This window comes from Perca flavescens, chromosome 7 (genome assembly GCF_004354835.1).
Source record: "Perca flavescens isolate YP-PL-M2 chromosome 7, PFLA_1.0, whole genome shotgun sequence".
NCBI classification, from domain to species: domain Eukaryota; kingdom Metazoa; phylum Chordata; class Actinopteri; order Perciformes; family Percidae; genus Perca; species Perca flavescens.
Window position 1 is genome coordinate 24,070,931 of NC_041337.1, and position 27,087 is coordinate 24,098,017.

Sequence of the window (27,087 nt, forward strand, 5' to 3'; positions counted from 1 at the left end):
TAAGTTAACATGTTGTTTGTGTCAAAAGTAAATCATTTTAAAATTGTGTTTTTAATCTATTTATAGAAATAAAATAACTTATTCATTCTATGATAGACTCAATGTCTTTTTTCTGCACCAGAACTATATGTACCAATGGTACGCTTATTTTTTTTTGGGGGGTGGGGGGGGTTGGTTGGTCTGTTTAGCCAACATTCTCAGGACACTTGACTCTTTTATGTTTTTGACATTCGATCTTTTTGAAACTACAGCATTCTTTTGAAAAGACAACAACAACATATCACCTCTTTATTTTTCCAGTGTTATTGTCCCATAAATCTTTGAAGAAAACCAAAACTGGGAAGAAGCTGAGAACTGTCTAGAGACTGAAACTTTACTAATATAATGTACTAAATGTGATCCACTATAAATGTGTCCTGCTGCTAGGAGATTAAAAAAAACATGTAATGGAGACAACATGAAATGAGTACCAATCAGCATTTAGTTCTACAATTAACTTATCAATAATAACATCATTATTGGCCAACTGAAAAGGGTTAAGGCTTTTAGCCAATTTTACTGGTTTATAAATCAAATACATTTCTGGAAATGTATTACAACCTACAGTAAATACAATGTTAACACATCCTTACAGTAATTCTGCACCTAGATTGCTTAAATTAATAAGCATTAAATATACCAGGTTTACTTTTTTTTTTTTTTTTAAATGTCTGACCATAATCAAGCATTTGTTCCAAGAACACATTTTTGCTCTCTCTGAAAAGAAAAAACACTTAAACTGGAGTTCTGACACAAGAAGAATTTTAATGGAGCATCAACAGTAGCCAACAATGGATCAAAACTGCTCACGCGAATGAGCTGCAGGATGACTGATGTACAGAAAATAGAGGCTACTGGTGGGTCATTTTCCTTTGTTGAGCGTGTGATGGTGACAACAGTGTGACAGTGCCATTGGTGGGAAAGTCTTTAGGAAAGCATAAATGACCATTTCTTGTCATTTCCGCATGATCTTCTTACACTTTATACAGTTCTTCATCTGGGTATCACCTTGATTCAGCAGGCTAAAAGTATCAAATCATGCTCATGTGTGTTGCATGTCTTCTGTATGTCCTTTCTCAAACCTCAACATGTATTATCACTCTCCATTAGAGTAGTAAGAGTATCTAATGAAGAGTAAATGCCTCAAACTATTTTGGAAGAAACTAACATTGCTTAAATATCTAACTTTCACGTGTGGGAATTTCCAAACTCCACAATTTATTAAATCCAAATCTGTATTATTCATTTGGAATTAGTTGTGTTGAACATTTAATCAAAATGACATTGCACAAAAAAAAAATGTTATTTTACTATGAAATAATTTGTTGTGCTTTCAAAAATAAGTTAAAAAAAACAACACATAAAACCTCTTCTAATCCCTCCTTTCACCCCCACCCCGCTGTCCCCTCACCCCTGCAGTTTCTTATGGGCCTTATTGATCTTTGGCCTGTGTTCTTCTACAGGCATGGTCTCAGCCGTCTCATCTCCTCGGGCTGAGGTCCTTCGTGCAGCCTCGGGGCTGTAAGAGATGGGATTTTGACCAATCCTTTACCGCCAGGCCCGGTTAAGCAGTTTGACTTCTGCCAGGCGTTTGCTGATCATGGTGGCAAAGAAAAGGGCGAGGAGAACGCTACTGATCAGCATGTAGTCATAGTCGTCTTTAAGTACGTCAAACTGCTTTGAGGGATAGACGCGTGTCTGGTAGATGTCGAGACCATATGCCACCACCTACAAGGAAAAAGGTAACATTGTCATATTTGATTTACCTGTATGTTTTGGATGGATTTTTAAATTTTTGTGGCTATGTAAAACTTTTATTTATTTTATTTACTACTCAGTAATAATAAATACATAAATATTATATTTTCTTCACTGGAATGACTTAATTTTGCTGCAGTTATTATGCCAGTGGTTGTTTATCCCGTGACTTTAAATGGTAAGCAAATATCATGCTGTACTGCCACTGGCAGATTTTAGAAGATAAACACTCCAAATGGAAAATTAGGAAGTTAAATTGTGACACAAAAGGGGCAGATCAAGAATAAATAGTTTCCACAACATTCTGTTAAAACAACAATTGCTAAAACAAGAAATGCATACCTTGGTAATCATCATATAGGTTTCTCGGTATTGTTAAAGGCAGACTCACCAGACAGGTCGATTCCAGTCCAGAGGGGGCAGTGTAAATTCCTCGCACTCTTGATACAGTCTGATTGTAGTTGATGAACCACTCTGTACGGATCAGCAGCTCTGGTGCGTACGGTATCAGGTTCTCTTCCCTGGAAATCAAGTGAACAAGTTAGACAGAGAGACAGGAAAAAAAGAGACAAGACAAAAAAAGTCAATTAAATGTTTTAAACCAAGCCTGACAAGAGGACGCACCGGCTTTGCTCCGTTACTATTTCTGGCCTCCGAGGGTCAAGGAACATCTTGGGCAGTGACAAAATCCCTCCAGATGGCAAGCCAACTGTGACGAAGAAAACCCAAAGACACATATTAAAAAAAGGCTGAACAATGTTGAAAAGAAGGTGGGTAACTCAAACAGTAATGCACTGCAGCACATAAGACTGGACCTCGCTAAAACGTACTTAGCAGATGGCGGCTGGTGATGCCCTTCTCGGTCAGTGTGGCCTCCATGGTTGAAATGGAGGAGGGGAAAATGTAAGACTGCTGAAGCACCTGAGGAGCGTGTGGCCGATCCAGCGAGCTGAACACGGTGCTGTTGTAGAGCTCCATCCCTTCGTACAGTTCAATTACAGAGAACTCGTTCCTGCGAGATTTGGTGCTCCAGTATTCGTACTGCGGGATCAAACATAGGCAGGGCGCACATTCAGATCAGCTGTTCCCCTTCAACATTTGTCTATTTAAGGTGCCATGGCATGAAAATTTCACTTTGAGGTTTTTGAACATTAATATGAGTTCCCCCAGCCTGTCTATGGTCCCCCAGTGGCTAGAAATGGCGATAGGTGTAAACTGAGCCCTGGGTATCCTGCTCTGCCTTTGAGAAAATGAAAGCTCAGATGGGCCGACATGGAATCTTCCATATATGACGTCATAAGGGGAAAGGTTACCTCCCCTTTCTCTGCTTTGCCTGCCCACAGAATTTGGCCCACCCATGACAGAGAGAGACATCATGGCTTTCAAACAAGCAAAGCATGGTAGTTGGTCAAGGCCACACCCCCACCCTCCACATTGCCCCCCCCCCCTCTCTCTCCTCCTCAATAGCATTTAAAGCTACAGACACAGAAATGGCACGTCCTAAGTAAAGCTCATTGTGGGACTAGCTCTAGTGTCTGTAATTCTGCACCAAGGCTGAATTTCGGGAAAGAGACTTCAGATACAGTATTAGGGGACCACTGAGGCTTATATAAAAGCATCCAAAAAGCAGCATGTCATGGGACCTTTAATGTATTCAGTGTTTGATTACACTGTAACCAAGCAAAAAAACACAAAACATAATAAAAAATATTTTTTTATGATTGACTTTAGCTGTCAATAATACTCACCACCACCCAGTTTTCAGAGTGCACAACATGCACCGGTCCTCTGGCCTTTCTCTGAACAGCCTCGTGGATGATGCGACCAGTCACGCCATCAATCAGGAGGATCCCGACAAAGCTTCGCTCCTGATGCAAGTCTGTGCTCTCAAGCACCACGGCCAGGAGATTTGGGTTCAGGTACTGCAAGAAATTAGATGAAACACAATTGAGCATCTTAATCAAAGTTTTAAAATGCACATTTTATGCATGAATGAATATGGACAGATGACTGGATGTTCTTGGTCCCCATGCTAACTTTCATATCACTGATAAAGCTCTAAGAGTGGGAAAGACACCACTACGTTGTTTGTTATGTCACACACATTTGTATTCTGGGGTGTAATAAACATTGTAGTCTCCAGAATCCTTGACAGGGCTTTGGAGTTTTGTGTTATTGTACATTTTGGGGATTTGTGTGAGAGAGTGCCTAAAAAGTGCAGGAGGAGAATATGATGCATTTTCATAGATCACGCAGGAACTACAGTAGGGAATGTAAGAGTCCTACAAGAAATACAAAAAACAGGGTTTATTCTTATTTAGAGTCAGTTGGTGGAGAGGAGATGATGGAACAGTGACATGAGGTACAGTATTCTTTGGAAAAATGAGTTTTCAGCCTACATCAGAAGCCTAGGAGTGACTGTGTTTCTGACTGAAGTGGGAGGGAGGGAGGGAGGGAGGGAGAGAAGTCTAGACAACATTGACCAAATCCAGCACCAAAAAGAACAATGACATAACTTTCAAACTCTCAACACTCCTTCCAAACCACAGCGTTAGTACGCTTTCAGGGGAAGTTATCATACCTTATATAGAACACTACGGTCTCCCATCACTCTGCCCTGGGAGTGTACATGCTCATTGGGCCTTTTGCCTTTGACTGAGACAATCCTCTGGACCTCGGTTGGGACGACAACCTCCCAGATCAGCTCGGTCGACAAGTCCTGAACACACAAAACATCCAGATTAATTATTTTTGACCAATCAGTACAATGATTATGTCCATTTGCTTGTACAGTGCTCCTCTGATAGCCTTAAAACTGGAAGACTCTCAGTCAAATATATTCTTGATCTATTAAGCATTTGTTATGCAAGAATATTTGAGCATTCATGGTCATATTTTCATTCATGAAATATAGTGAAATTGTCACTGCAATTATAAACAATAGATATATGGGAACTAAAAGCTGAAGACTGGTGGTGGCTAGGCTAAAACTTGAAACCCTGGAGCCCTAATGTGCAAAAAACGTTGAAATAATTTGTCAAAAGAAGGTTCACTTGCCGTTCGTAGCCTGTAGCCAGAAAGTCTTCCCTGGCTGGAGTCAATAAGATAAAAGAATATGGATGAGGCCATCTCCTGGAGCTGCTGTAGTACATTCTTTGTAGAGGGAAAAGCAGACACCTGTGGAAACATAATAGATGGATACAATTTTACAAATTGAGTGTTGGCCTGATGCACATGGATACACAAGATGTATGTCTGTCTGTCTCTCTAGTAGTGAATGCAGAACGTTGATCTGGTGGGTGAGGTTTACAGTTTGCCACTGACCTTGTACTGGTCATCAACAAGAAGTAAGACCTTTGCATAATCCTGGTCCATGAGAGGCAGCATGAGTGACTGAAGTATTGGCTGAGTCAGGGCAGGTGGGCTGATGTGACTCGTTTTTCCAAAAATGGGATTAAACACATGGAGTGTGGCCAGGCCTGTGTCCTAAAGAAGAAGAAACAAATGAAAACAAAAATATATACAAAATGACAAAACACACACACCACTGGTGCAGTTACACCAATGTTTCCTTTCAAGTACTGGTAACCGCAGAAGAAAAAAAAAAAATTATTTAGCTTTTGCGATGCGTACTGTACTGTATAAGGCACGCTCAGTCGAAATTTAAAGTGTTCTCTATTGAAGCCCTAGGTGCGAGGTACAAAAATGAGCAATTGATCTGCTGATTTCACAATAAAGTCATTTGCTTTATTTATGTTTGCGTGGCCCACAAAATAATAAAATTGACTCCCACCCTGAATCTCTTTAACCACATTTGCTCTTGTTATGAGATACCTTGTCTTTGATGAGCAGTGTGCACTGTGGCGGATGAGGGAAGTGTGCCGTGGTCCGTTGCACCATTAGTTTGAAAGCTGGATTAGATGAGATGTTGTTCAGGTAGTGCCTCCATAAAATGCTGCCGGTCTTGCTGTCAATCCCAAAGAGCTTCACAAAAAGAAGAAGAAAAAAAATAAGAGTTTCATAGCTGCCTTATGAAGTCTATTTATTAATGTTTAATTTCACTTTAGGCTTGCCTGACCATAGACAAAATAAACAGAAACTGGTTCAAACCACAAATGTGCAGCACAGCTCATCCCTCTTGAAACACTAGCTAAGAGTAACTCCACGACAGGGTAAGCTTCGGTCTCGTACCTTCCCAGATGCAGTAACCATAACCATCATCTTCTGCAGGTTGAACTCGTCTCTGGAGAGGTTCTCAATGGTCACATCATTTTTGACTTGACTGCGAGGCTTCCGTGCATCGTAGAACAGCTTCCAGAGGTGAGCAATCCAAGCTTGCAGCAAGATAAGCTGAGAGGAGAGCCTCTTAAGCACCATGGACATCAGGCCGTCTAGACAAATTACAGAGAGAGCACACAGATGCTGCTTAATTACTTTCAATGCATTGAGGAACACAACTTGGACCCTGTGGAATTGCTATTGCAGGCAAAGCACAGGTGTACCTTCAACAACACAGTACATCACTGTATGTGGAAAACATCACTGTATGTGTAAAAACTAGAATACTATAAAGGAATACTTGTTTAGCTGCTTATTTCTAACACCATTAATAAAACAAGAGTGGAATAAGCAGCTTTGTAAAGATATGACTAAAAGTGAAATCAAGTAATAGAATGAAAGGCTCAGTGGATATGGTGAGAGAGTTTTAGTCAACAGGAGATCCTAACCTTAAATTAATCAAGTTTATATGGGGAAAAAAAGCAGAGAAGGGGGTTACCTTGTATGGCTGAATCCAAGCGAAGCAATAAAAACAGAACAAAGACAAAAGAAAGTGAAGCAGAAAGCAACCAAGTGAACACACCCAACCAGGCCACCAAGCCTGTTGCAACCTACAAAATAACAACTGATGATTAAAAACAGGTGCTGAGCAGTTGAAGTAAAATGAAGATATAAAGCAACAATTCAGTGGACTTAAACATTAGTTCATTAGTTTTTAGAGGAAACTCTAAAAAAGGATTAACCAAGCTTGACAAAATATCCTAAGATTAGGAATTGCACAGCTGCCTTAAGTTTCTAGGACATGCAAGAAAATTAAAGAACTACCAGGACAGAGTGAAAAGTGAAAATAATAGACAAAATACTAAATATTAATCCACAGATTAGATTAGTACTTAAAAGTTAGAAAATTAGGAGAAACACATGAAGGGATTCTAGTTTGATATTTACCAGCCTTTTTGCCAAACTCCCCCTCCAGCTCTGCCTGTGTTCCTGTGAGAGGCAGATCCACCATTTCCATTGTCACCACATCTGACAGGGCCTCCTCTCTCGTCCACATTACACGCCCTGAAAAAAATAATCCTGTAATCATTCATTCCACTTTACACACCCTGTGACAGTATGCAATTTGTGTGGACGCTTTCCGTGAATTACAACATGAAATATTTCCCCCCTCCCTTATGCTTGGGGAAAAGACAAGATTGTGTGTACATTATGAAAACTGACATCCTGTTTGTGCTCCACACAGTGGTCGGATGTTGGCACCATTTTTTGATGATTTAGATGTGGAATATACCCAAATGTTATCATGAGGCAAATCGTGGTTCACCAGTCTTTTTGCACTTGGAAAGAAGTACTGGATCTCAACAGTAAACATAATGAGGGACGCTCTTTTTACATAAATCAAAAGTTTCAAGCCATTTCACCTGTTGGCTATAAATCACCATGTGATTCACTGAAGACACCCGTCTTCAGGCTTCCATTGTCATGCATAATGAAAAGCAAAAGGTCAAGGGGTGTGTTTTTTTTTGGGGATCTGCTCAAATAAAATTCCCGAAAAAAGGTCTGCTTATTTTATCACGATGAGCAGGAATTTTAAATGTTTGGACGTTGGCGCCCCTCAGTGGTAGAATCGAAAAACACACCATGGCAGACAGGAGTGCATGCTAATACCTCAGATAACATTAATCAGCGCAGACTGACATTCCAACACTACCAAAGCTTCCCGTTTCCTGTGCCATCCATACCTGGCTGCTGGATGAAAGTGAGTGTGTGGTCTTCTGTCTGCACCATGACCCTGTAGCCAACAGAGTCGTCTTTCTTGAGGAATGCTTGTATATACAGCTGGAAGAATGAAAGAATACAAAACGGTGTTATGTTATAAAGTAATTATAAAATAAATTTGAAGCCTTGGTCAAGTCCTTCCCATCAAAGGCCAGATATCAAACATGCTGGAGAATCACTTGGAAGAAATTTAGACTCACCTTCTCTGGTTTCCCACCATTAGGATCCATATTGAAAATCAGTGTTGTGTCTAGAAGTCTGCGTCCAGTTTCTCCACTAAAGAGGTTAATACTGCAAGCCTATAGGGAAGAAAACAGATAATCATATGAAGCACACAAAATGCTTCTCATCTTGAGGATAACACATTTTATCAAAATCCTCATGCGCATCACACATCAAAGACACAAAGAGACAACTAAGACTGTACTAAACCTGCTGCTATACACCGTAGTTTTCAAAGAGGGCATGATGGCAAACCACATAATTAACAAGTTTGAATGTATGTGAATAATGTAATGATTTCACATTAACTCACAGTTTTATTCTTGGGCGACATGACAGCAGCAACAGTCTTCTCTCCAGTGGTAGCAAATGAAACCAGCATGGCCTATGAATCAAGACAAATAAGTCTTCAACAATTTTCACAACCGATTCCTAAATTAACAATTCGTATGACACACTGAGATTTACACCATCTTTATAATAAAGATAGAAGAAGAAGAAGAAGAAGAAGAAGAAGAAGAAGAAACCCACAAATTGTTTGATATTTCAGCAAGAAAGTGAAGAGACATTTACATTGTAGGCATGCAACTAAAGCTTTTATCCAGAGTGACTTACTGTACAATAATTATAATATTAGAATAAATTAACATTTTTGGATGGTAAACATGAAGTGGTCTGAGTTTTAACTGTCAGAAACTCGGTCATGCATGAGAGAGAAGAGCAAGGTGGAGAAACCGTTACGTACAGGCTTGAAATCCCTGAGTGTAACTATGTGACCATTGTTGAGTTGGAGAAGCAGGTGGTGTTCAGGCCCAAGCTGAAGGAGGAACTCAGACAGTGGTGGGCGAGCTGGGTTGGGCTGGGTGGACACCAGTACTGGCTGGAAACCAGGCGTGACTTCAAGTCCCAGCGACTAAAAGAAGATACATGGAAGCATACCGTAAAAACAACGGAAAAATGCATTCACACAGAAAATAGAGACCTACCAAAAACAGAGCATAGGGCACACATGGGAATTTTTATAAAATAAAGGTTTTGGTTTTATTCTGGTGGGTACCTGCAGGGGGATCTGTGTCATCTGGGACTGCAGGTGCAAGTCAAGCATGTACAGGGATACTGTTGCAGGGTCCACGCATGTCAACATCCCCTGGTCGATCACTGAACAGCTGGCCTGTATTTTGGACAGCCACGGAGCTTCGACTGAGATCTGAGAACAACATAAGCGAAGTAAGAAATGTAGAATTCAGTTAATAGGTTACAACACCACAACTTCACTTCAAAAATTCAAAAAGTTATTGCATTTATATACTGCCACTATACATCTGGATTACCTGCTTGATTATCTCTCCATCCTCCAAACTGTAAGCAACAATTGCAATGTGGGAATGGGGGACAACCCCCAGTGCATACACTTCACCATTACCACCAGAATACACAGCCTGGTAATCCACAGTTTCACTGTTGAGATAAAAAGGCAGAGAGTTATATAATTGTTATAATGCCAACCTTGTTGGTAAACACAAATAAGTTGTGCCTTTATGTATCAGACATTTCTGCTGCGTAAATACGACAATTTCTATTTTCTGCGTCCGGTTAATGCTTTCTTGATCTTTAATTTCAGGGGGAGACATTTCATTAACGAAGAAAGGCTTCAAAATCGAGTTGTTGACCCAATGACAAAAAAAAAAAAAACACTTCCACTTGCCTTTCTGGTAGATTCTCTATCCATTTCTGATGACCATTAGAAAGGTAATGGAGAGAGATGACAGTTTTCTTCAAAACAGCCACGTGTTTCACGGTGTCTTGCTGTCCAACTAAACATGCCGACTGGAAACTGAAATGTATAACAAAAGCAGTTAACATCTGATCAAAATAAAGAGCATTTTATACTTAACCACCACAAATCAAGGAAGTGATCACCTGCCAGAGTCCAGCACAACCTCCCAATTCAAACCACCAATATTTATCTCCCAGGAGCGCAGCAGGCGGCCATTACCAACCACCAGCACCGCATCTAGGTAACAAGAACAGTTTTATGAGTTATCTGCTTTCAAGAGGGGAACTAAAAGCTCTTTAAGCTCAACTGCAATAACAAATTCACCTTGTCCATGTTGCAGAAGAGCGTCAATGTTTCCCTCTGGCCCAGTCTTATCTACATGCCGCCAGACTGTAACAGACATTGAAAAAATATACTAATATAAAAACACAAAGTATGTCAACATGGCACTTTAGAACTTTCTATTACAAAAAAAAACTACTCACAGAGTTCTCCAGTCCTGGTATTGAGTGAAGCAAACACATTGTTCTCTGTTGCCACAAGCACCTTTTTGGATGACTGCACATGTGAGTCGAAGTGGGAAAAGCGAACCTTGCCAACATATTGCTGCCTCCTGTGAATCACAAGACAGAACACCAGCTGTCAGAAGGTCAACAACCTAGTTTATAACTACAGCTGAACCAATGATTGGACCCCTGCAAGGATCAAACCTTAGTGTTACGAGAAACAGCTCAAATTTAAAACAAGAAAATATTGTTGTACGGTAACGTTACAATAGTTATTATCAGATTGGTTCAAATGCTTTCCAAATGCCTAGTAATCAATTCCAATCACATTTACTAAATCTCATTGAGCTCACTAGAAATGTGGTTTCCTGAAGGCACATCAAAAATAGTGCACAAGCCAACAGCATCTGCAGTAAGCTAGTGCTTGTATTATTATTATTATTATTTGTAATATTCTTTGGCCTGTTATCTCACACAAAGTCCACCCCAAACACACCGGGTCGCAGCTAGTGCCTGTGACAGGTGTTAGCATTAGCGTTTCCAAATTAAAATAAGGCTCTAAATAGCGCACATATCTGATCGTTCTCTAGAATCCTCTTACCAGTCAAATTTCCCTACTTGATCCTCAAACACAGCCTCGACAGTGCTGTATAACATGATAAATTGCAGGCACAACCAAATTAGCTTTGCCATTGCAGCAGTAGCTTTAGCTTGCTCTTCAAGAGAAGGAGGAAGTCGGAAGTTGACTGGCTTCTTTCTAGTCTTGTGACTGAGAGGTGCTGCCCCCTACAGGATAGACAGGCATACAGCTTCGATACCTATGTTCAATAAATGTATTGCAGTGATCACAATTGTGTTTAACCCTTGTGTTGTCCTCCGTTTTCAAAATGTTTATATCAGAAATATGGGTTTCTTTGTACCAAAATGCCCAAATCTAACATGGATGCATGGATGTTGTTTGCAGGTAAAATTAATGATTAGATTCATTGAATTGTGAGTGTTTTATTCAATTTTCATAACATTTGAAAAACATGTTTAAATGGTTTTAAAACAGCATCCTGACTAAACTTTGACATACCCGTCTGTGATCCAGCGAACATCATTTGATCTTAACTATTAGTCAAAATAATTCATTATTTCTGCTTTTTTAACTCAAAAATTAGGTATATTGTCATATAAATTAGGTTTATTGACCATGATTTTAAAACAAAACGAAAAAAGTGACAAAAACGTTTTCAAAAGTGTCAAAAGCATAAAAAAGGAGCCAAAACTGCTGAAAAAAGCACAAAACAATTAAATTTCACTTTTGACCTGAATGGGAAACAAGTTCATGGTCGAAGGGAAGACAACACAAAGGTTAACTTTCATCTGAAACAAAAGTTCAAATAACGTAAAATAACATAGCGATAATTACATGTTATAAATCAACTACCTTTTTGACCAATCTTTTTTATGCAGACACAAATTCGGCTTGACTTATGGTGATGTGTGCACATTATTAATATTAGAATGAATTGCACAAACACTGTGTAAAAAAGGTTAAAAGATGCTGTCTACAAAAAAGTATTTGTGTATAAAAATGATTTAGAGATTTCACAGTAAAATAAACAAAACAGACCGCAAGATTGAACAACCCTTTAGTTAAACTAACTCCCCACAGAGTTTAAAAATAAAAATCTGAGCCTCTATATTACACTTAAAAATTTAAATTCTGAGCCTCTAGTTACATTTTACACTTTCTTCCTAATCTAAATGTGATTTGTTTACGCTGTAAGAAACCAAAAAAATTGAAGAGAGTAAACCTTTTTATTTGGTTGCCGCTATTATGCAAAAGTTACCTTTCTGAAATTAAAGCTGCAATAAAAGTACTGTGAATCATTCTTAGCTTACATTGTATTGGACCAGTATTAATACCTCAGATTTCTGTCCAATATGCTAAACACACACACAATATTAATTTACAAGAATGTTCAAATATAATCAAACAATGAACTGAGTGAACTGTATGGGGTATTTGTATTGTTTGTATGGGAAAACATTTAATGGTAATAAAGGCATTGTTTTATTTTTATGTACAGATCAGAGTGGGATCTTTACTATATATTTCCTCCAATATGATGAAAAAAAGATCCTGTAAGTCATTATCATAGGTCATTATAATAAGAAATGTTCTTAAATTTATGAGATATTTCAAATGAATGAGACAGTATCTCAAAATAATGACTTGGTATCTTAAAATAACGACTTATCTAAAATGTAATGACTTCTTAAAATACCGACTTAGTTCAACAGCCACTTATCTCATGACTTATTGTTTAGAGAGCTAAGCCTTAAGCAATGTTCTCATTATTTTTGAGAAAGGCCTACTCATTGTTGTAAGATACTTAGTGATCATTTGGAGAAATCTTCTCATTATTTTGAGAAACTATGTCCATATTTTGAGAAAGTTTCTTATTTATTTATTGGCGGCAATTCAAGATTAGCATCCATTATTAATCCCACAACAGGGAAATACAATGTTGCAACAGCAAGGGATAGGAGGAAAAGTACAAATAATGAATAAATATGAGTAAAAAGAATCAATAGTAAAATTAATTTACAGTATTGCAGTATTGCACAGTCACGTTATTATTGCACGGTTTATCAGTCCAGGTGTGTGTGTGTTTTGTCCCTGTGGTCTACTGGGAGCAGTGCTGATTGTCTGGCAGCAGCAGCAAATAGTTGTATTATTAGCCCTCATTAACCCCAAAAACTGTTTTCTTGGAGGCAGTCGGAGTAGATTTTGTGATGAAATGATGTTGGCCTGACTGTAGTCAGAGTGTGAGCGCCCCCTGTGATTTGCTGTCACAGTTTCTTCTTCCAGTAGCTAGTTAGTTTTCTATGGGATTTCAAGATGGCGTCGAGTGGAGGAGATGTGGAACACGAATGGACAGCGGCAGTACGGCCGCTTTTATCAGCTTCGTACACCGCTTTTGAAACGAAGGAGCTACCTCAGCTTATTGGGTCTATAATCAACAGGTAACCGGTTACATGTCAATATATTGCGTGTCTATATTCGCTCAAATACTAGCCGTGTCCACCCATGAGTGGCTAAGTTGCTAGCTTAGCATGTTTGGTTAACGTTGAGTTCGATGGAAAACGTTAGCCGTTTAGCTAACGTTAGCGGCTAGCAAGCTTCTTGAGCTTAACTTGTAACGTTACTGCTACTGACGTTAGCTAACTTACTCAAAATGCTAGTTGGCTTACACTGGCTGGTAATTCATTAACTGTTTGAAACCAGGCTCGACTTGTTACTAATTGACGTTCATCTTTACTGTGACATTATTGCTGTGGAATCGTCAATCGGCGTCGCAGTGTAACGTTTAGAAAATATGCATCATCATTAGCTAGCTAGTTCGCTAACACAAACATTAGCCAGCAAGCTAACGTTACCTAAGGGCCTTTCAGACAGACTATGTAGCGTCACGTTAAAATGGCCAAGCCATAATAATATTTAACGTTAACTACGTCAGCTAACTAGAGTTGGCTAAATTTGATCCAGTCTACTCTGGGCATGTCAACAGACAATGTAACTAGCTATACGTTAAAGTTAACTCAGTCAGTTTGACGTTATCTGCTGTGTGTCTGTGGTTGGATTGGAAGTAGGCGGGGACCTCCACTCATTTTTGATGAGGTGGTGATGGGTCGCTTTGTAATTAAATGAAGATTGAGAACAATCCGCCTCTGTTGTGCTACTAGGAAGTTGGTGCAGTGCCCGTAACGCTGGGGGAACTTGTCTTTAGAGACGAGTGTTATGACCAGGCATTATAAAACTAGGTAACGTTCAGTATATGAACATTTCGGCTTACAAACCACCAATCCACACAATATCACAATGGAGTGGTAGTACCTGATGTTACACCTTAGTCAGTTTGTCACTTGACACTTCTTCAGTGGTGACATCAGCTGATCATTCAAATTAAGAGCTTCCTGCGATGTTTATTGGTTTCATTTTCTGAAGTAACGACACACCTAAAAAAAAAATGTAAGCAGTAATACTGTCAGTTTTGTTTTCCAATAAAACGCCTAATTGGGCTTGTGTACACGTCTATATGACTATTCTGATGCTCAATCATTAGTTACAGTATCAAATCTAAAGCATGTTCTGCTCATGCAAGTGTTTTCAACTTCGTGAGCATGAGAGTTGGATTATGCCGTGCTGTAAGAGTTTTTTGACATTTAACAGAATTGTTGGTTTTTGGCAGCACATTTCACTGATGTGTGCTACTAGGAGAACAGTAGACTGTATGATGATGAAAATTGAAAAGCAAAAGTGCAGGTCTTTCCATTATTTACCATATTCCCAATTTTAAAGCAACAGCAGAAACACTTTGCTAATACAAAATAAGATGGAATCCCCCTGGTAATGTGCAGATTAGAGAATAAGCAAATTGTGTTTTGTAATTTTAGAGAGCAGAGGTGTTTTCTGAGTATTTGTTTATATTGGTTATTGTGCATACTTCAGATTTGCATATTTTTGTGGTGTGACAAGAAAGATGGTGTAGGTCACTGCTGAGGTGAGGTCTATCAGCAGAAACATTACGTCAGAGCTGTGTGTTTCCAGGTGTTTTTAAGACACCAAATGTGCTAAGCTTAACTGCATAATTAAACTTTTTTTTTTTTCTTTCTCTGTTGTCTGCTGTGTTCAGACTTTGCTACATTCAGAGCAGGTACAATAAAAAGGGGAGTTCATACATATCCGACTGCTTGAATTTGTTGATGAAAACCATGTGTATTACTTTATTATAATAATAATAATATTGAGGAGGTGATGTAGAGCTGGGCAATATATCGATATTATATCTATCGTGATATGAGACTAGATATCGTCTTAGATTTTGGATATTGTAATACAGCATAAGTGGTGTCTTTTCCTGGTTTGAAAGGCTGCATTACAGTAAAGTTATGTCATTTTCTGAACTTACCAGACTGTTGTAACTGTTCTATTATTTGCCTTTACCCGTTTAGTCATTATGTCCACATTACTGATGATTATTTATCAAAAATCTCAATAGTCAACACTACAATATCGTTGTGGTATCGATATCGAGGTATTTGGTCAAAAATATTGTGATATTGATTTTGTCCATATTGCCCAGGCCTAAGGTGATGTATCATGATAACGAATGGATTTCAATCGTTGACAGAATCATCGTAATTGAATCGAATCGTGAGACCAGTGAAGATTCACAACCTAATGTTTTTCTAGATTGGTATTTTTGGCAAATGCTGTCTGGGGTGAAGGAGGTTTTCAGACTGTTGCTAAATGTTATAGATGGTATAAGTTCATTGGACTTGCGTGTGTCTAATAAAACACCTTATCATCTGTGTTCTGTTTCTCTTAACTCTTCTCCATAAGAACAATGCTGCAAAGATGTTCTACATAAATTCATATTTGACAGTGTTTAATGAGATATTCCATTCATTTGCAGTGAATCAGACATCCTTCACCATGACAAACAGTATGAGCCTTTCTACTCATCATTCGTGGCACTTTCTGCACACTACATCACCACAGTATGTGGGCAAAGTATGTATCTTTCATTTTCAAAATGCTACTGCTATAAATCCAAAACATTTAAATGTTACAGATTGTGTTTCTTCCAACCGGCAATTTATTTTTGATCGGTCTGTCTAGTACCGAGAAATCAGCTGCTGTCGGTTGCTGCTGCGTGCAAAGTATTGATTGAATTCTCACTGCTGCGCTTGGAGAACCCAGATGAGGCATGTGCGGTATCACAGGTGAGAGAAACAAACTGTATGGGAGAATGTAATGTAGGACTGCATTCAACTGAACATTTTTGGTCAGTTTTAAGGAGTTAGAACCAGCCACAGACAAAATGTAGAAAAGCTTTTTCTGTCAGCCACTTTGTTTTTGATTATTTAAAATAGATATTAACTTGCATTTTCTGGTGATCTGCCAGTTTTCTGTTTAAAAGGACATGATTTACTGTATAAACACACAAATTAAATTTAATAATAAATACTGTTTATTTTTCTTCAGAAACACCTGATTCTTCTAATAAAAGGTCTTTGCATTGGCTGCAGCAGACTAGATCGCACAGAAATCATTACTTTCACAGCTATGATGAAATCTGCCAAGTTGCCTCAAACCGTCAAGACCCTTTCAGATGGTAAGTGTGCCTTAAGGGAGGGAGCAGAGTTAAACAATACTTCGCGGATTAAGCACTACTTGTAGGAAACATTTTCATTTATTAAAAAAAGAAAGAACAAATTAAAAACTGAGAAATTGGCCCCACTGAGGAATTTTGGACTGGGGACTTATTCGATTTCAGATTAGATTCAACTTTATTGTCATTGTGCAGAGTACAAGTACATGCAGTACAAATGCAGTTTGTGTCCAACTAGAAGTGCAAAAAAAAGCAGTAAAGTGCAATGTGATATTCAAGTATAGACAAGTGGTGCATAGGCAGGACAAGAAATATATGTATATTATGTTATAAGAGCAGAATAAATATGGCTATGTAACATGAACAATGTATGAACAGCATGCAATGTAGTAGAAGTGACATAATAGTAAGAATAATATAGATGTATGCCGTGTATTAGCAGAATATAAAATAATAAGAAAAATAGAATAAATATAATACATTAGTATTTATTTTCTTAGTTCATTAGTTTCCTATATTGACTGGTGTAGAGAATGTTCAGTGATATTGTTGGTGTTTATGCATACTGGGGCTGAAACATTGACAGAAATTTTTTTTAAAAAGGTGTCCTCCTTTGTTCATTTAATAGTGGAAGATCAGAAGGAGTTGCCCAGTGCTGTGAACCCAGAACTTCGACAAAAAGAAGTACAAATGAACTTCTTTAATCAACTGACTTCAGTTTTTAACCCTGACCTTACCACCATCTTGGCCTCCCCATCAGCAGGACACATGCAGGCAAGTGTTACAGACCAGCCCTCCAGCTGCTGTAGTTGACAGCTTAACCACAGCAACGTGTTTAATTTTGTTCTTGTAAATGTTTTTACTGAAAATAAACTTACTTTTAACCTGTAATATAATTTGCCTCATACTATATAACTAAAATTGTCATACGGTTGTAATGAATCATTGTGATTATGCTTTTTTATCTCTCCAACTATAGGCAGAGAGTGATTGCGATGACCAAACCACAGATCAAGCCATTCAGGCCAAAATGAAAAATGCCTTTGTCTCTCAGAATGTGTCAAGCTTACAGGAACTTGGTGAGTTGTCGTTGCTTTGTTTGTAGGACCTTTTGGATTCAACACTAAGTTTACAGTTATACTGTTACGTGTCTTGATTTAAAAGTTTTGTACTGAAACAAACACATTTGAAATCTTTGTTTTTGGCAAAGTCTATTTTATGCAGTCATCATTAATTGATATGCATTAACAATGATACAGGTTTTATGTATTTCAGTAAAACTACATTGTAATTTTTTTTCAATACAGACAATTTGGAATTTTAGGGCCTCTCTGACCTTTTTCATTTTTTTTTTCTCTTCATAATTTGTATTTCCAGGTGGATCTGAGAAGTTGCTTCGTGTGTGCCTCAACCTGCCCTACTTTCTGCGCTACATCAACCGTTTCCAGGATGCTGTATCAGCCAACTCTTTCTTCATCATGCCTGCTACAGTGGCTGATGCCACTGCTGTCCGCAATGGGTAATTTATTTATTTATGCATGTATAAGGTTAAAATGTTTTAATGTCAAATTTTATAGACTATATATTGTTATATTATGATTTATTTTAAAGGGGCAATATAATCTGTAAATTTCTGCACGTGTATGCGATTACTAGTGTTTGGAAAGTTTTTCTCTCTCAAACATTCAGTTAACTTTCTATACTGAAAACCCATACCCAGATTTCATTCACTGGTGATAGACGTAACCATGGCTTTGGACACACTTTCCCTGCCTGTACTGGAGCCCTTGACACCAGGGAGATTACTGGATATGACCGTGCTGGCTTTGAGCTGTCTCTATGCTGGTAGGTAATAACTTTCTGTAGGTAAATTGTTATACTGTCCAGTTATTCAAACTACTATAATCTCCAACAAACAATGAAGAATTGTAGACGGGATGCCGATACCGGTTTTCTTCTACAAACTCTAGACCATGAAGAAGTGCAGCAATACGACATGTTCTTGAATGTACTAGCACCAGCTGGAACAACCACTACTACTATTCTTTCGCCTCTTTAATCAACAACTGCATGTTATAGTATTGTTGGTAAATGTACATTTTAAATTTTTTTTTTTACTATTTTTACCCCTTTAGGTGTGAGTGTTGCCACTTGCATGGCCATTCTGCAGGTAGGTAGCGGCTTGCAGCTACGCTCAGCCTCCACTGGGACTAAAGAGGAGGACTATGAAAATGACGCAGCCACAATTGTCCAGAAATGTGTGAGTACAACATTCTCAATGTACGCATTGCTCACATTAGTTATGAGACCTAATCTGGTGCTACATTAAAACTGTATTCACTAACTTATATGTTGCTACTCCCAAGTTTTTACATAGGCCAGAGGCTACGTGTACTGACCTCAAATGATGAAAAAATTGTGGGGAGATATATTTGTGTTCTGAGGTTATCATATATTTTGGCATTGAATCAAATCTCTCCTTGTGGTTTATTGTTATCTCTAATGACTGCCTTGCCAACATGCATACCCTAACAAGATACAGCAAATTTAAAATGGTAACAAGTACAAACTTTGTGTTGGCAACAGCTGGAGATCTATGAAATGATTGGACAAGCCATCAGCAACTCCCGCAGAGCTGGAGGAGAGGTGAGTACTAGGTTTGAATGCTCAATTAGAATAGTAAAATAATTTGATTAACTTACATTGTGCCCCTTTACTGCTTTTGAAAGTAAAGTTAAAATAAATTCTTGGTTATTCTTTTTTTATTGTTTTTATTTGTGCACTGCAGCATTATCAGAACTTCCAGCTGCTTGGAGCCTGGTGCCTTTTAAACAGCCTGTACCTGATTCTTAACCTGAGCCCCACTGCCCTGGCGGATAAAGGGAAAGAGAAGGATCCCCTGGCTGCCCTGCGTGTCCGTGATATTGCTGCTCGCACAAAGGATGGTGCAGGATCGCCTAAACTTGGTCCTGGCAAAGGGTAATTTCCAATGAATATGAAGTCAGTCAATATAATGTTTCTAGTATCACTGTGGCTCTGTTTGTCTTTTGATCGGCATCAGTTATGCAGTTTATGTTTTCAATATACAGTAAATAGTGTGGACAGGGATCACTGCAATGAAATCTCTGAAATGTTGTCCAGTATGTCAGTGATAAATCTCAAAGCAAGAACTGCACATTTTGAATACATAGTTTATTTTATTATTACATGTAGAAGAAAAAATGTCACTCTTAAAAAAGGGATTCATGTGCATTAATTTTTTTGTCATTTTCTTTTTGTTTTTCCTTAAGACACCAAGGGTTTGGTGTTTTGTCAGTTATCCTGGCAAACCACGCCATCAAACTTTTGACTTCGCTTTTCCAGGATCTGCAAGTTGAGGCTCTGCACCGAGTAAGTAAAGTAAATTACACTTAATATCTGTTAAGTACATTTCTATTGTGTACATGTCTTATTGTTGTACTTGTGTCCAGCATCACATATTGCAGCATATAAGCGCAAGTCATTGTAGCAATTGCAGACTTTAACTCTAAAACATTACAGTGAATGAAATGCAAGTGGTCAACCTGTTGTTTGAAGAAGCCAAATACTTCCTATGCCTCAGTTAGGCTGTCTTCATGACTTCTCATTCTGTATGGCTTCTCAGTTGTTTTGGCCATATCATGTCCCATGTTTTACTGTTAACATAAGCAAACTCCCAGGTTTGCAATCTAGTCAAAATTTACTTGACTAATTCCAGTCTTGATTTATTTACTCATTCACTGTAACTGTATACAAATAGATTTTAAAAAAGAAAAAATATTGAGAAAACAAAATGGCTGTCTTTGTTGTCTAACTTGATTTTAAAAATGTATTTTTAAAATAGGGCTGTCAAAATTAGCACTCATTTTTTTCTTCTTTAATTTGGTCCCTTGCACTTGTCTGTAGTTTGGGATATCAGGAAGCAATGCAGCACCACACTGTACTCTCCGGAGATTTCTCTCAGTAATCACACTTACCTCGGGGTCACAGCACGTTATTTTGACCCACAGTTGGAACTTCGGTCGCATGCTTTGACTGTTGATAGGGGGAGAGGCATATCGCCAACTTGTGCGCCGTGCACTTTCTGCAAGTAGCCAGACAGTGGACATTGGAAATAATAAAAGCACATTGACCACTGATAGTACACGCAACATGATTGCAGCAGCCAGGCAACTCCTGTTGGAGCACAAGCCTTGTGTTGCACATAGCCTCCACCGAGCCATCACAGTTCTTCTCACGCACATTTTTTTTGTATAACCATGTTTTGATCCCACTCAGTAGAAGGGGATTTTTTTGTGAGCCTTGATTTTCACACGTGAGGTTAAAGTACATTTAGAACAGAAAATGTGCGATTATTTGCGAGTTAACTATGGACAATCATGCGATTAATCACAATTAAATATTTTAATTGATTGGCAGCCCTAGTTTAAAATAATAATAAAAAGAGGCTCTAAACATGCAAGATGAACTTGAAACAAACCGATGCAAAAGGAACCTTCTATTCCTTGAAAGCCATGTTTCCTGCAGGGTTGGGCGAGTGATGGGCCTCCAGCTGAGCTCAACATCATGGCACAGAGCACTTCGATCCAGAGGGTCCAAAGGCTCATAGACTCCGTGCCCCTGACCAATCTACTCTTCACCCTTCTCTCCACTTCCTACAAAAAGGTTCAATCATTATCTATTTACATAACTGTAATTTGCATGTTGCAAGTTATGTTTATTAATTTTACCATCGCAAATAGAAAAGTGCTTATGCTGCTTTTGGGAAACCATACAAAGATATAGTCCATCTGTCAGCTGCCTGCAAAGAGAGAACCTCAGTTTTTTCTCTCTGCGGACTTGTTTTTTTATTTTGTTAAATAAGAAGACCTTTTTCTCTGTATTTTATTAGTGCAATGTAACATAACACAAAAGGTAACATCATTTAGACAGACATAGATGCAACAAAATATACATAGAGACAAAACGGATACTGTGATACAAAATGTTGTGATGGAACAAACATGACAAATGTTTTGGCAGCTGTTTTTTTGTCATCTACATACTGCTTTGTTAATAAAATTGGTGTCTGATTGAAAAGAGTGTGAAACATGTAATTGAAAAATTTAAAACTGTGATCATCAATAATGCTGTTCTTGTTTTTGCTTCCATCAGGCTTGTGTTCTTCAACGCCAGAGGAAGGGCTCCGTCAGCAGTGATGCCAGTGCTTCCACAGATTCAAACACCTACTATGAGGATGATTTCAGCAGTACAGAGGAGGATAGCAGTCAAGGTACTTAATCATCACTTCAGAAAGCCTCCTTGAAGTTGAAAGTTCATGCTAGAGTATGCACTCCCTTAGCACCTTTAGGTTTGCAAAACAGAAGAAAAAAAATGGTTGTCTAGACATAATTTTTTATTTAAATCCTGGCACAGATGATTAAAGAAACAATGCACATATTGTTCTGCACAGCATTGTTAATATAGGAACAACAAATGGATTGGAGAATTAAACATTTTATTCGAACGGAGCAGAGGACTTAGATTGACATGTAGTGTTAATTTTGTCACCTATTTTTAATTTAGTCTTAGTCTTGTGCCAAAAATTTTTGTTAGTCAACTAAAAGTCTCAACATTTTAGTCTAGTTTTAGTCAAAAGAGAACTCAAGGTATCTTAGTCAAGTTTTAGTCGACTAAAAGTCTCGCCATTTTAGTCAAGTTTTAGTCAAAACATTTTAGTCTTTTTTTAAATAAATTATTTCTGATAACCATTTCAGTCAAATAGTTATAAAAATAAATAAATACTATAAAGTTATATAAATATTGAGCCTCTTCCTTATTTCACCAGTAAACGACAAAAACAACCACTGCATGGGGAAAGGATATTTTACAATAAAATAAATGCAGCACGAAACTGGCGAGGCGTATTTCAAGTGAACGCAACATGTGTTGTTTTTCAGACAACGGCAGCTGCAGACTGTCGTACGTCTCGTGTTGGAAATAGAGACAAACCTTTACACCGTTTATCTGTCAGCATTTTAACTGTGTTAAATCCAGCTGCTAGCTAACGGTATGTTAACGTTACCTGCTGCCAAGTGTAGTGTTAACTAGCGCCCCGTGCAGCGATTTTTCGGTTGACTCTAACGTCCGTTTAGGAGCATCAGAGAGAAGCGCAGGCATTTAAGTGGCACCAAAATCTGTGTTGCTATTCAGTCCGGTAGATAACGTTGTTAGGGCACCTGCCGGTGCTAGTGCACCGGCTCTCAGTAACTGAATATTCTATCTCATGATGAAAAAGTAGAGACGATTGTAGACGAAAATGAAGAGAGATTTTTTTCGTCAACAATAATGCATGTTAATTTAGTCTTAGTCAGCGTTTTTGGACATTGGTGCAGTCTCGCCATCGTCTCGTCTTAGTCATGGAAAAAAAGATCGTTGACAAACATATTTAGTCTTGTCTCGTCTGACGAAATTAACACTATTGACATGAGAGGGAAAAGGCTGCTGAAGTATTTACTACACCATTCTTATTTAATAATATGAATTTGAGATCACCTATTTAAAAATGCAGTGCAGCGAAATGGGTTTCCAACAAAAAGAAGATGGGGATATTGGGGTATAAAGTGAAATACAAACTTTGTTACACTGTGTGAAAAGTGATTATTTAGTTAAAATTGGCACCTTTATTTAGAAGTAATCAATAATGCAAGGATTCCAAACCGTTTATAGATCCAAAGATGTCTCTTGTTAGGGATGCACAATATATCAAAGTGAGAAAATTGTTGTTATTGTTCAGATAATGGAATTTCAGCCGATAATTAAGTCCGATGTCGAGATGGCACTCGAAACCTGGTTCTGAATGGTGATTTTTGCCTCTCTGTCTTTCTCTCCTCTGCTCTCTTTGTGCTGCCTGTTTACATGAGGGCGGGGCTAAGCTCCCTTCACACAAACACAGCTGACTGCAGAACAGAGAGGATCTCTTAAATAAATTTGCTGTAGAAAAAACTGTTAGGAAGAATAATATGTCTATGTATCTTTTTATTTATTTTTTTTAAATTAAGGTATGATCTGGGCATCGTGTAACCGTAGGTGTGATGGAGGCACACTTTTGCACTCATCACTTAAAAGTAAACGTGTCCAACAAAATTAGCCAACAAGCCAATATTGGCTTTTGTGTAATGCCTTCAAGGTATCCCTCAGATTTCTCTTAATGACAGAGTGCAGGTGCTGAAAGCAGAGTCATGTTTGTGTTTGATCTCTGAGCTAGTGTCAGTGCTGAGCTGTATCAGTGAAGCAGTGAAAAAGGGGTGCTGTCAGTGGATCAGTCAGTCAGGTTATGGCAGCAGTGACAAACCGAAGGGTAAACACATACATGCACACAGTAATGTCATTTACATTTTTGTCCCTTCACACAATGTGACAGTGTAGTTGACAGTGTCTACTATTTCAGCAGAGAGAAGACAGGAGAAGACAAGTGCAGCTTGTGTCTCAGGTCAGCAGTTTTCTGTCCTCAGGTCAAAGACTTGGTGTCCACTTCACTGTCCTAGATTCATTTTGTTATTGTATGTCCCACAATTTGAGCTCTGAGCTGTTGCCCTAATAGCCTAGAAAATGACAGAGCCACAGATGAAGAGCATTTAGCAAAACAGCGCCTAGTTTGAAAGTTGCTTTCCACTGAAATTGACATGTCAATGACAGTGTATTGTCAAAGAGATTCATCTGTGGCTCAGTGTGGTTCAAAGGATAATACCAGCAGTGTTGACATGTGGGCGCTCATTGTTTTTACAATCATTAAAAACCTTAGATTAGAGCTGGGTGATGAATGGAAAAGTTACTGATACCGACAATTACAGTAACTGCCCGACTAAATTTCGCTCCTCCTGGTATGTTGAGTAAAAGTTTGTTCGAGATGCTTTCAAGAGCGGTGTCCTAAAAACATCACCCTTTTGGTCATCCAGTCTGTGCCCCTGCCTCGTCCTGCCATAATTTAATGCCAAATTGTAGTTGTCACACAGATCAAAGTTAAACTTTATATTTAATAATTTTATCAATACTGAGTTAAATATTTAAAATGATTGTGATATAGATTTTGTGGTAATATTACCTAGCCCTATCTCAGATCTTATTCGTTTTTTTTCTTTGATCATCATATTCTTCCTACTTGTCCATAGCATTACTCGTTGGAAAATGTCCCAAGTACAAAAATAATGTAGAACCCATGTCAAAACAGTGGTATCATTTTTGAATACGATAAATTTAAGTATGCTTTTAAACTATGGGCTTAAATACACTAGCGCTACTCCTTGCTGTCACCTGAAACATTTTGTATGTTGCATGCAGATGTGAATATTAACTTAAAGGACAAATCCGGCGGAAAATAAACTTTGGGGTTAATTACATATGTGTTCTAAGTCGACCGTTCTCTGGGATATGTTTTCATGCTAATCGAATGTGACCCGTTTGATCGCAAACCGCTAATTAGCTTATAACGCTAGTTGTCGGTGCAGAGGGTAAAGTAAAACAAAATCGCTATTTCTGTACCACTAACAACGATGAACACCGTGCAACCAGTAACATAGCTCAAGCATGGCGTTCGGCGTTCAACTGGTCGTGACTGCTTTCCCAAGATGTATTCATGAACACTATCTTTCTAAACTATCTTTTTAATAAACGCTCTGTACACTTACAAAGTTCTCAATGCTTTGGTTTACATGTAGGGACCCTCATTATGCTACCGAGGAATTGTGGTGCTATTTTGAGCCTTGTTAGTGGTATAAAAATAGTGATTTCTTTTTACTTTACCCTCTGCCCCGACGACTAGTGTTGTAAGCTAATTAGCGGTTTGCGATGAAACTGGTCACATTCGATTAGCATGAAAACCTATCCCAGAGAACGGTTGACTCGGTACACACTCGGTACATGTAATTAACCCCAGGTTCATTTTGTGCCGGATTTGTCCTTTTTAAAGTGATGTACTTTTAACACTTAAACGTTTTTTCTTGTTTTTGAATTAATCTTTAGATACTTCAACTGGGTACATCTGCTGTGCGATGCTTTTCAAGTGTAGTGTTGCTAAAATATATTTAATTGATTCTTAGCTACTGAAATAGGTATCCTAGTGGGGCTACCACTCTGAAGGATAGATGCGAGAATTCAGTGTTTTGCCAGTCTCGTGTCAATCGAAAGCAGAGACTCGGTGGACCAACCTCTGGCTATAAGAACTATATTTTAGAATGCAACCTCTGGTGGGGAAGGAGCTAGTGAGGGAGGTCGAGTGATAAACTAGATGTAATTGGGCTCCACCTGTACACACACACAACCATTTCTGGAACAAAACCCAGAATAGTGGCGATATTTGTTTATTTACTGGTGTTATCCAGGGTGAGAGCTTTGAGTGTGTGTGGCTTTATAGTGATATATTTAGATATGCCGACATGTTTTACTCTCAGATGAAGAGAGGAGCAGAGCTGCTATCTAAGTTGGATCAGGGGGCAGGTGAGGTTGCCAGACAGATGCTGTAAATCCAGTTGTTTGAGGGTGAACTAAGAACTTCCTGCAAAGGCCCCTGTCTGCCAGGTCTTAAAATCCCACCTCTAAAGGAATTCTTCCTGTGTTCCATTGGAGGTTGGGGTCATAGAATCAAAGTGGGCCATGATGATATTTTCCATATCTGCGGGGCAGCTCTGAGTTATGGCTAGAAGGTAGTTGAAACCTTTTTTTGACGTTAAACCAAAGAACCGGTTGTTGGACACCAGGAGAGGGAAGCAGTCAAACGGAAGAAAGAGACCTTTTGGGCCTCAAAGATTTAGATGCTTTCTTTGCATAGATAAGATAAGAAGCCTTTATTGTTATTATATTACAATGAATACAATGAAATTGCGAGTGCCCCTCCCAGCAATGCTTAAAAGAAACTATATTACACACATCCATTTATAAATAACATTAATTCAACAGCCAACATTCATCGTAAAACAACGGCAGGTAGTTTGTGATAAATATTTTGCACAGTTCTTAATAATAATATACCGTTGCACAGATCAGTAAAATGATTTGTAAAAACACTAATAAAATGCAACAAGTGTGAAATATGGGGTGCAGAGTCATTAGGTGTATAGATTAAGGGTCTGGATGGCCTTTGGAAATAAACTGTTCATAAGTCTGGTTGTTTGTATTTTGATGGACCAGTATTGTCTCCCTGAGGGCAGAAGATCTGAGAGATGGTGGCCAGAAGGAGAAAGGTCTTTAACAATGTTTTTTTCTCTGGAAAGGTAGCAGTTGTTTGCAGTGTCCTAGAGTGAGGGCAGCCAATGATTTTTTTTTTTGTGTGGTGTTGATGACCCTCTGCAGTGCTTTTTTTTTGTCTGCTGCTGAGCAGCCAGCATACCACACCGTGAGGCAGTATGTTATGATGCTCTCTGTTGCAGAGTGGTAGAAGGCTGCCAGCAACTTTACACATGAGTTGTTTCTCCTCAGAACTCGCAGGAAGTGCAGACCCTGCTGTGCCTTTTTGACTGCAGCTGTGGTGTTGGTAGACCAGAAGAGGTTGTCTGATATGTGG

At 38.6% G+C, this 27,087-nt stretch overlaps 2 protein-coding genes across 13 annotated transcripts in view; one reads left to right on the forward strand and one right to left on the reverse strand.

Annotated features, from left to right (window-relative positions):
- Positions 1-784: 784 nt before the first annotated feature.
- Positions 785-11,147, reverse strand: emc1 (ER membrane protein complex subunit 1). 2 transcript variants are annotated; one of them, XM_028583742.1, is made up of 23 exons: positions 10,964-11,147; positions 10,342-10,469; positions 10,181-10,246; positions 10,000-10,093; positions 9,785-9,913; positions 9,411-9,537; positions 9,137-9,286; positions 8,825-8,992; positions 8,393-8,464; positions 8,058-8,156; positions 7,821-7,917; positions 7,024-7,140; positions 6,575-6,583; positions 5,989-6,188; positions 5,632-5,781; positions 5,122-5,283; positions 4,855-4,974; positions 4,379-4,516; positions 3,546-3,719; positions 2,628-2,838; positions 2,422-2,506; positions 2,189-2,318; positions 785-1,767 (listed from the first exon to the last, which is right to left on the reverse strand). In XM_028583742.1, exons 1-23 carry the CDS (start codon positions 11,053-11,055, stop codon positions 1,588-1,590), a joined length of 2,898 nt encoding a protein of 965 aa, XP_028439543.1. In that variant the 5' UTR covers positions 11,056-11,147; the 3' UTR covers positions 785-1,587. The 2 variants fall into 2 exon arrangements, with proteins under 2 accessions (XP_028439543.1, XP_028439544.1); XM_028583743.1 differs by lacking the exon at positions 6,575-6,583.
- Positions 11,148-13,039: 1,892 nt separating this feature from the next.
- The window catches only part of ubr4 (ubiquitin protein ligase E3 component n-recognin 4), a 66,260-nt gene continuing 52,212 nt past the window's right edge, over positions 13,040-27,087 (forward strand). For 6 of the 11 annotated variants that reach the window (XM_028583763.1, XM_028583767.1, XM_028583764.1 and 3 more), the window contains exons 1-15: positions 13,040-13,380; positions 15,834-15,931; positions 16,040-16,143; positions 16,406-16,535; positions 17,161-17,306; positions 17,512-17,611; positions 17,910-18,051; positions 18,253-18,377; positions 18,668-18,792; positions 19,119-19,178; positions 19,321-19,511; positions 19,823-19,922; positions 21,063-21,215; positions 21,705-21,822; positions 23,980-24,021. In XM_028583763.1, the coding sequence (XP_028439564.1) occupies positions 13,256-13,380; positions 15,834-15,931; positions 16,040-16,143; positions 16,406-16,535; positions 17,161-17,306; positions 17,512-17,611; positions 17,910-18,051; positions 18,253-18,377; positions 18,668-18,792; positions 19,119-19,178; positions 19,321-19,511; positions 19,823-19,922; positions 21,063-21,215; positions 21,705-21,822; positions 23,980-24,021 (1,759 nt within the window). In that variant the 5' untranslated portion in view covers positions 13,040-13,255. Of the gene's footprint in view, positions 13,381-15,833; positions 15,932-16,039; positions 16,144-16,405; positions 16,536-17,160; positions 17,307-17,511; positions 17,612-17,909; positions 18,052-18,252; positions 18,378-18,667; positions 18,793-19,118; positions 19,179-19,320; positions 19,512-19,822; positions 19,932-21,062; positions 21,216-21,704; positions 21,823-23,979; positions 24,022-27,087 lie in introns of all 11 variants that reach the window. The other 5 variants (XM_028583774.1, XM_028583773.1, XM_028583765.1 and 2 more) reach the window with 4 other exon arrangements.

Excerpts from the sequence above, each read along its gene's own strand:
- emc1 (XM_028583742.1), bottom strand. The coding sequence starts at position 11,055 with ATGGCAAAGCTAATTTGGTTGTGCCTGCAATTTATCATGTTATACAGC. Across the intron at positions 9,914-9,999 it reads GTTGTGCTGGACTCTGGCAG|TTTCCAGTCGGCATGTTTAG; the intron begins GTGATCACTTCC and ends TATACATTTCAG. Across the intron at positions 9,287-9,410 it reads ATGGAGAGATAATCAAGCAG|ATCTCAGTCGAAGCTCCGTG; the intron begins GTAATCCAGATG and ends TGTTGTTCTCAG.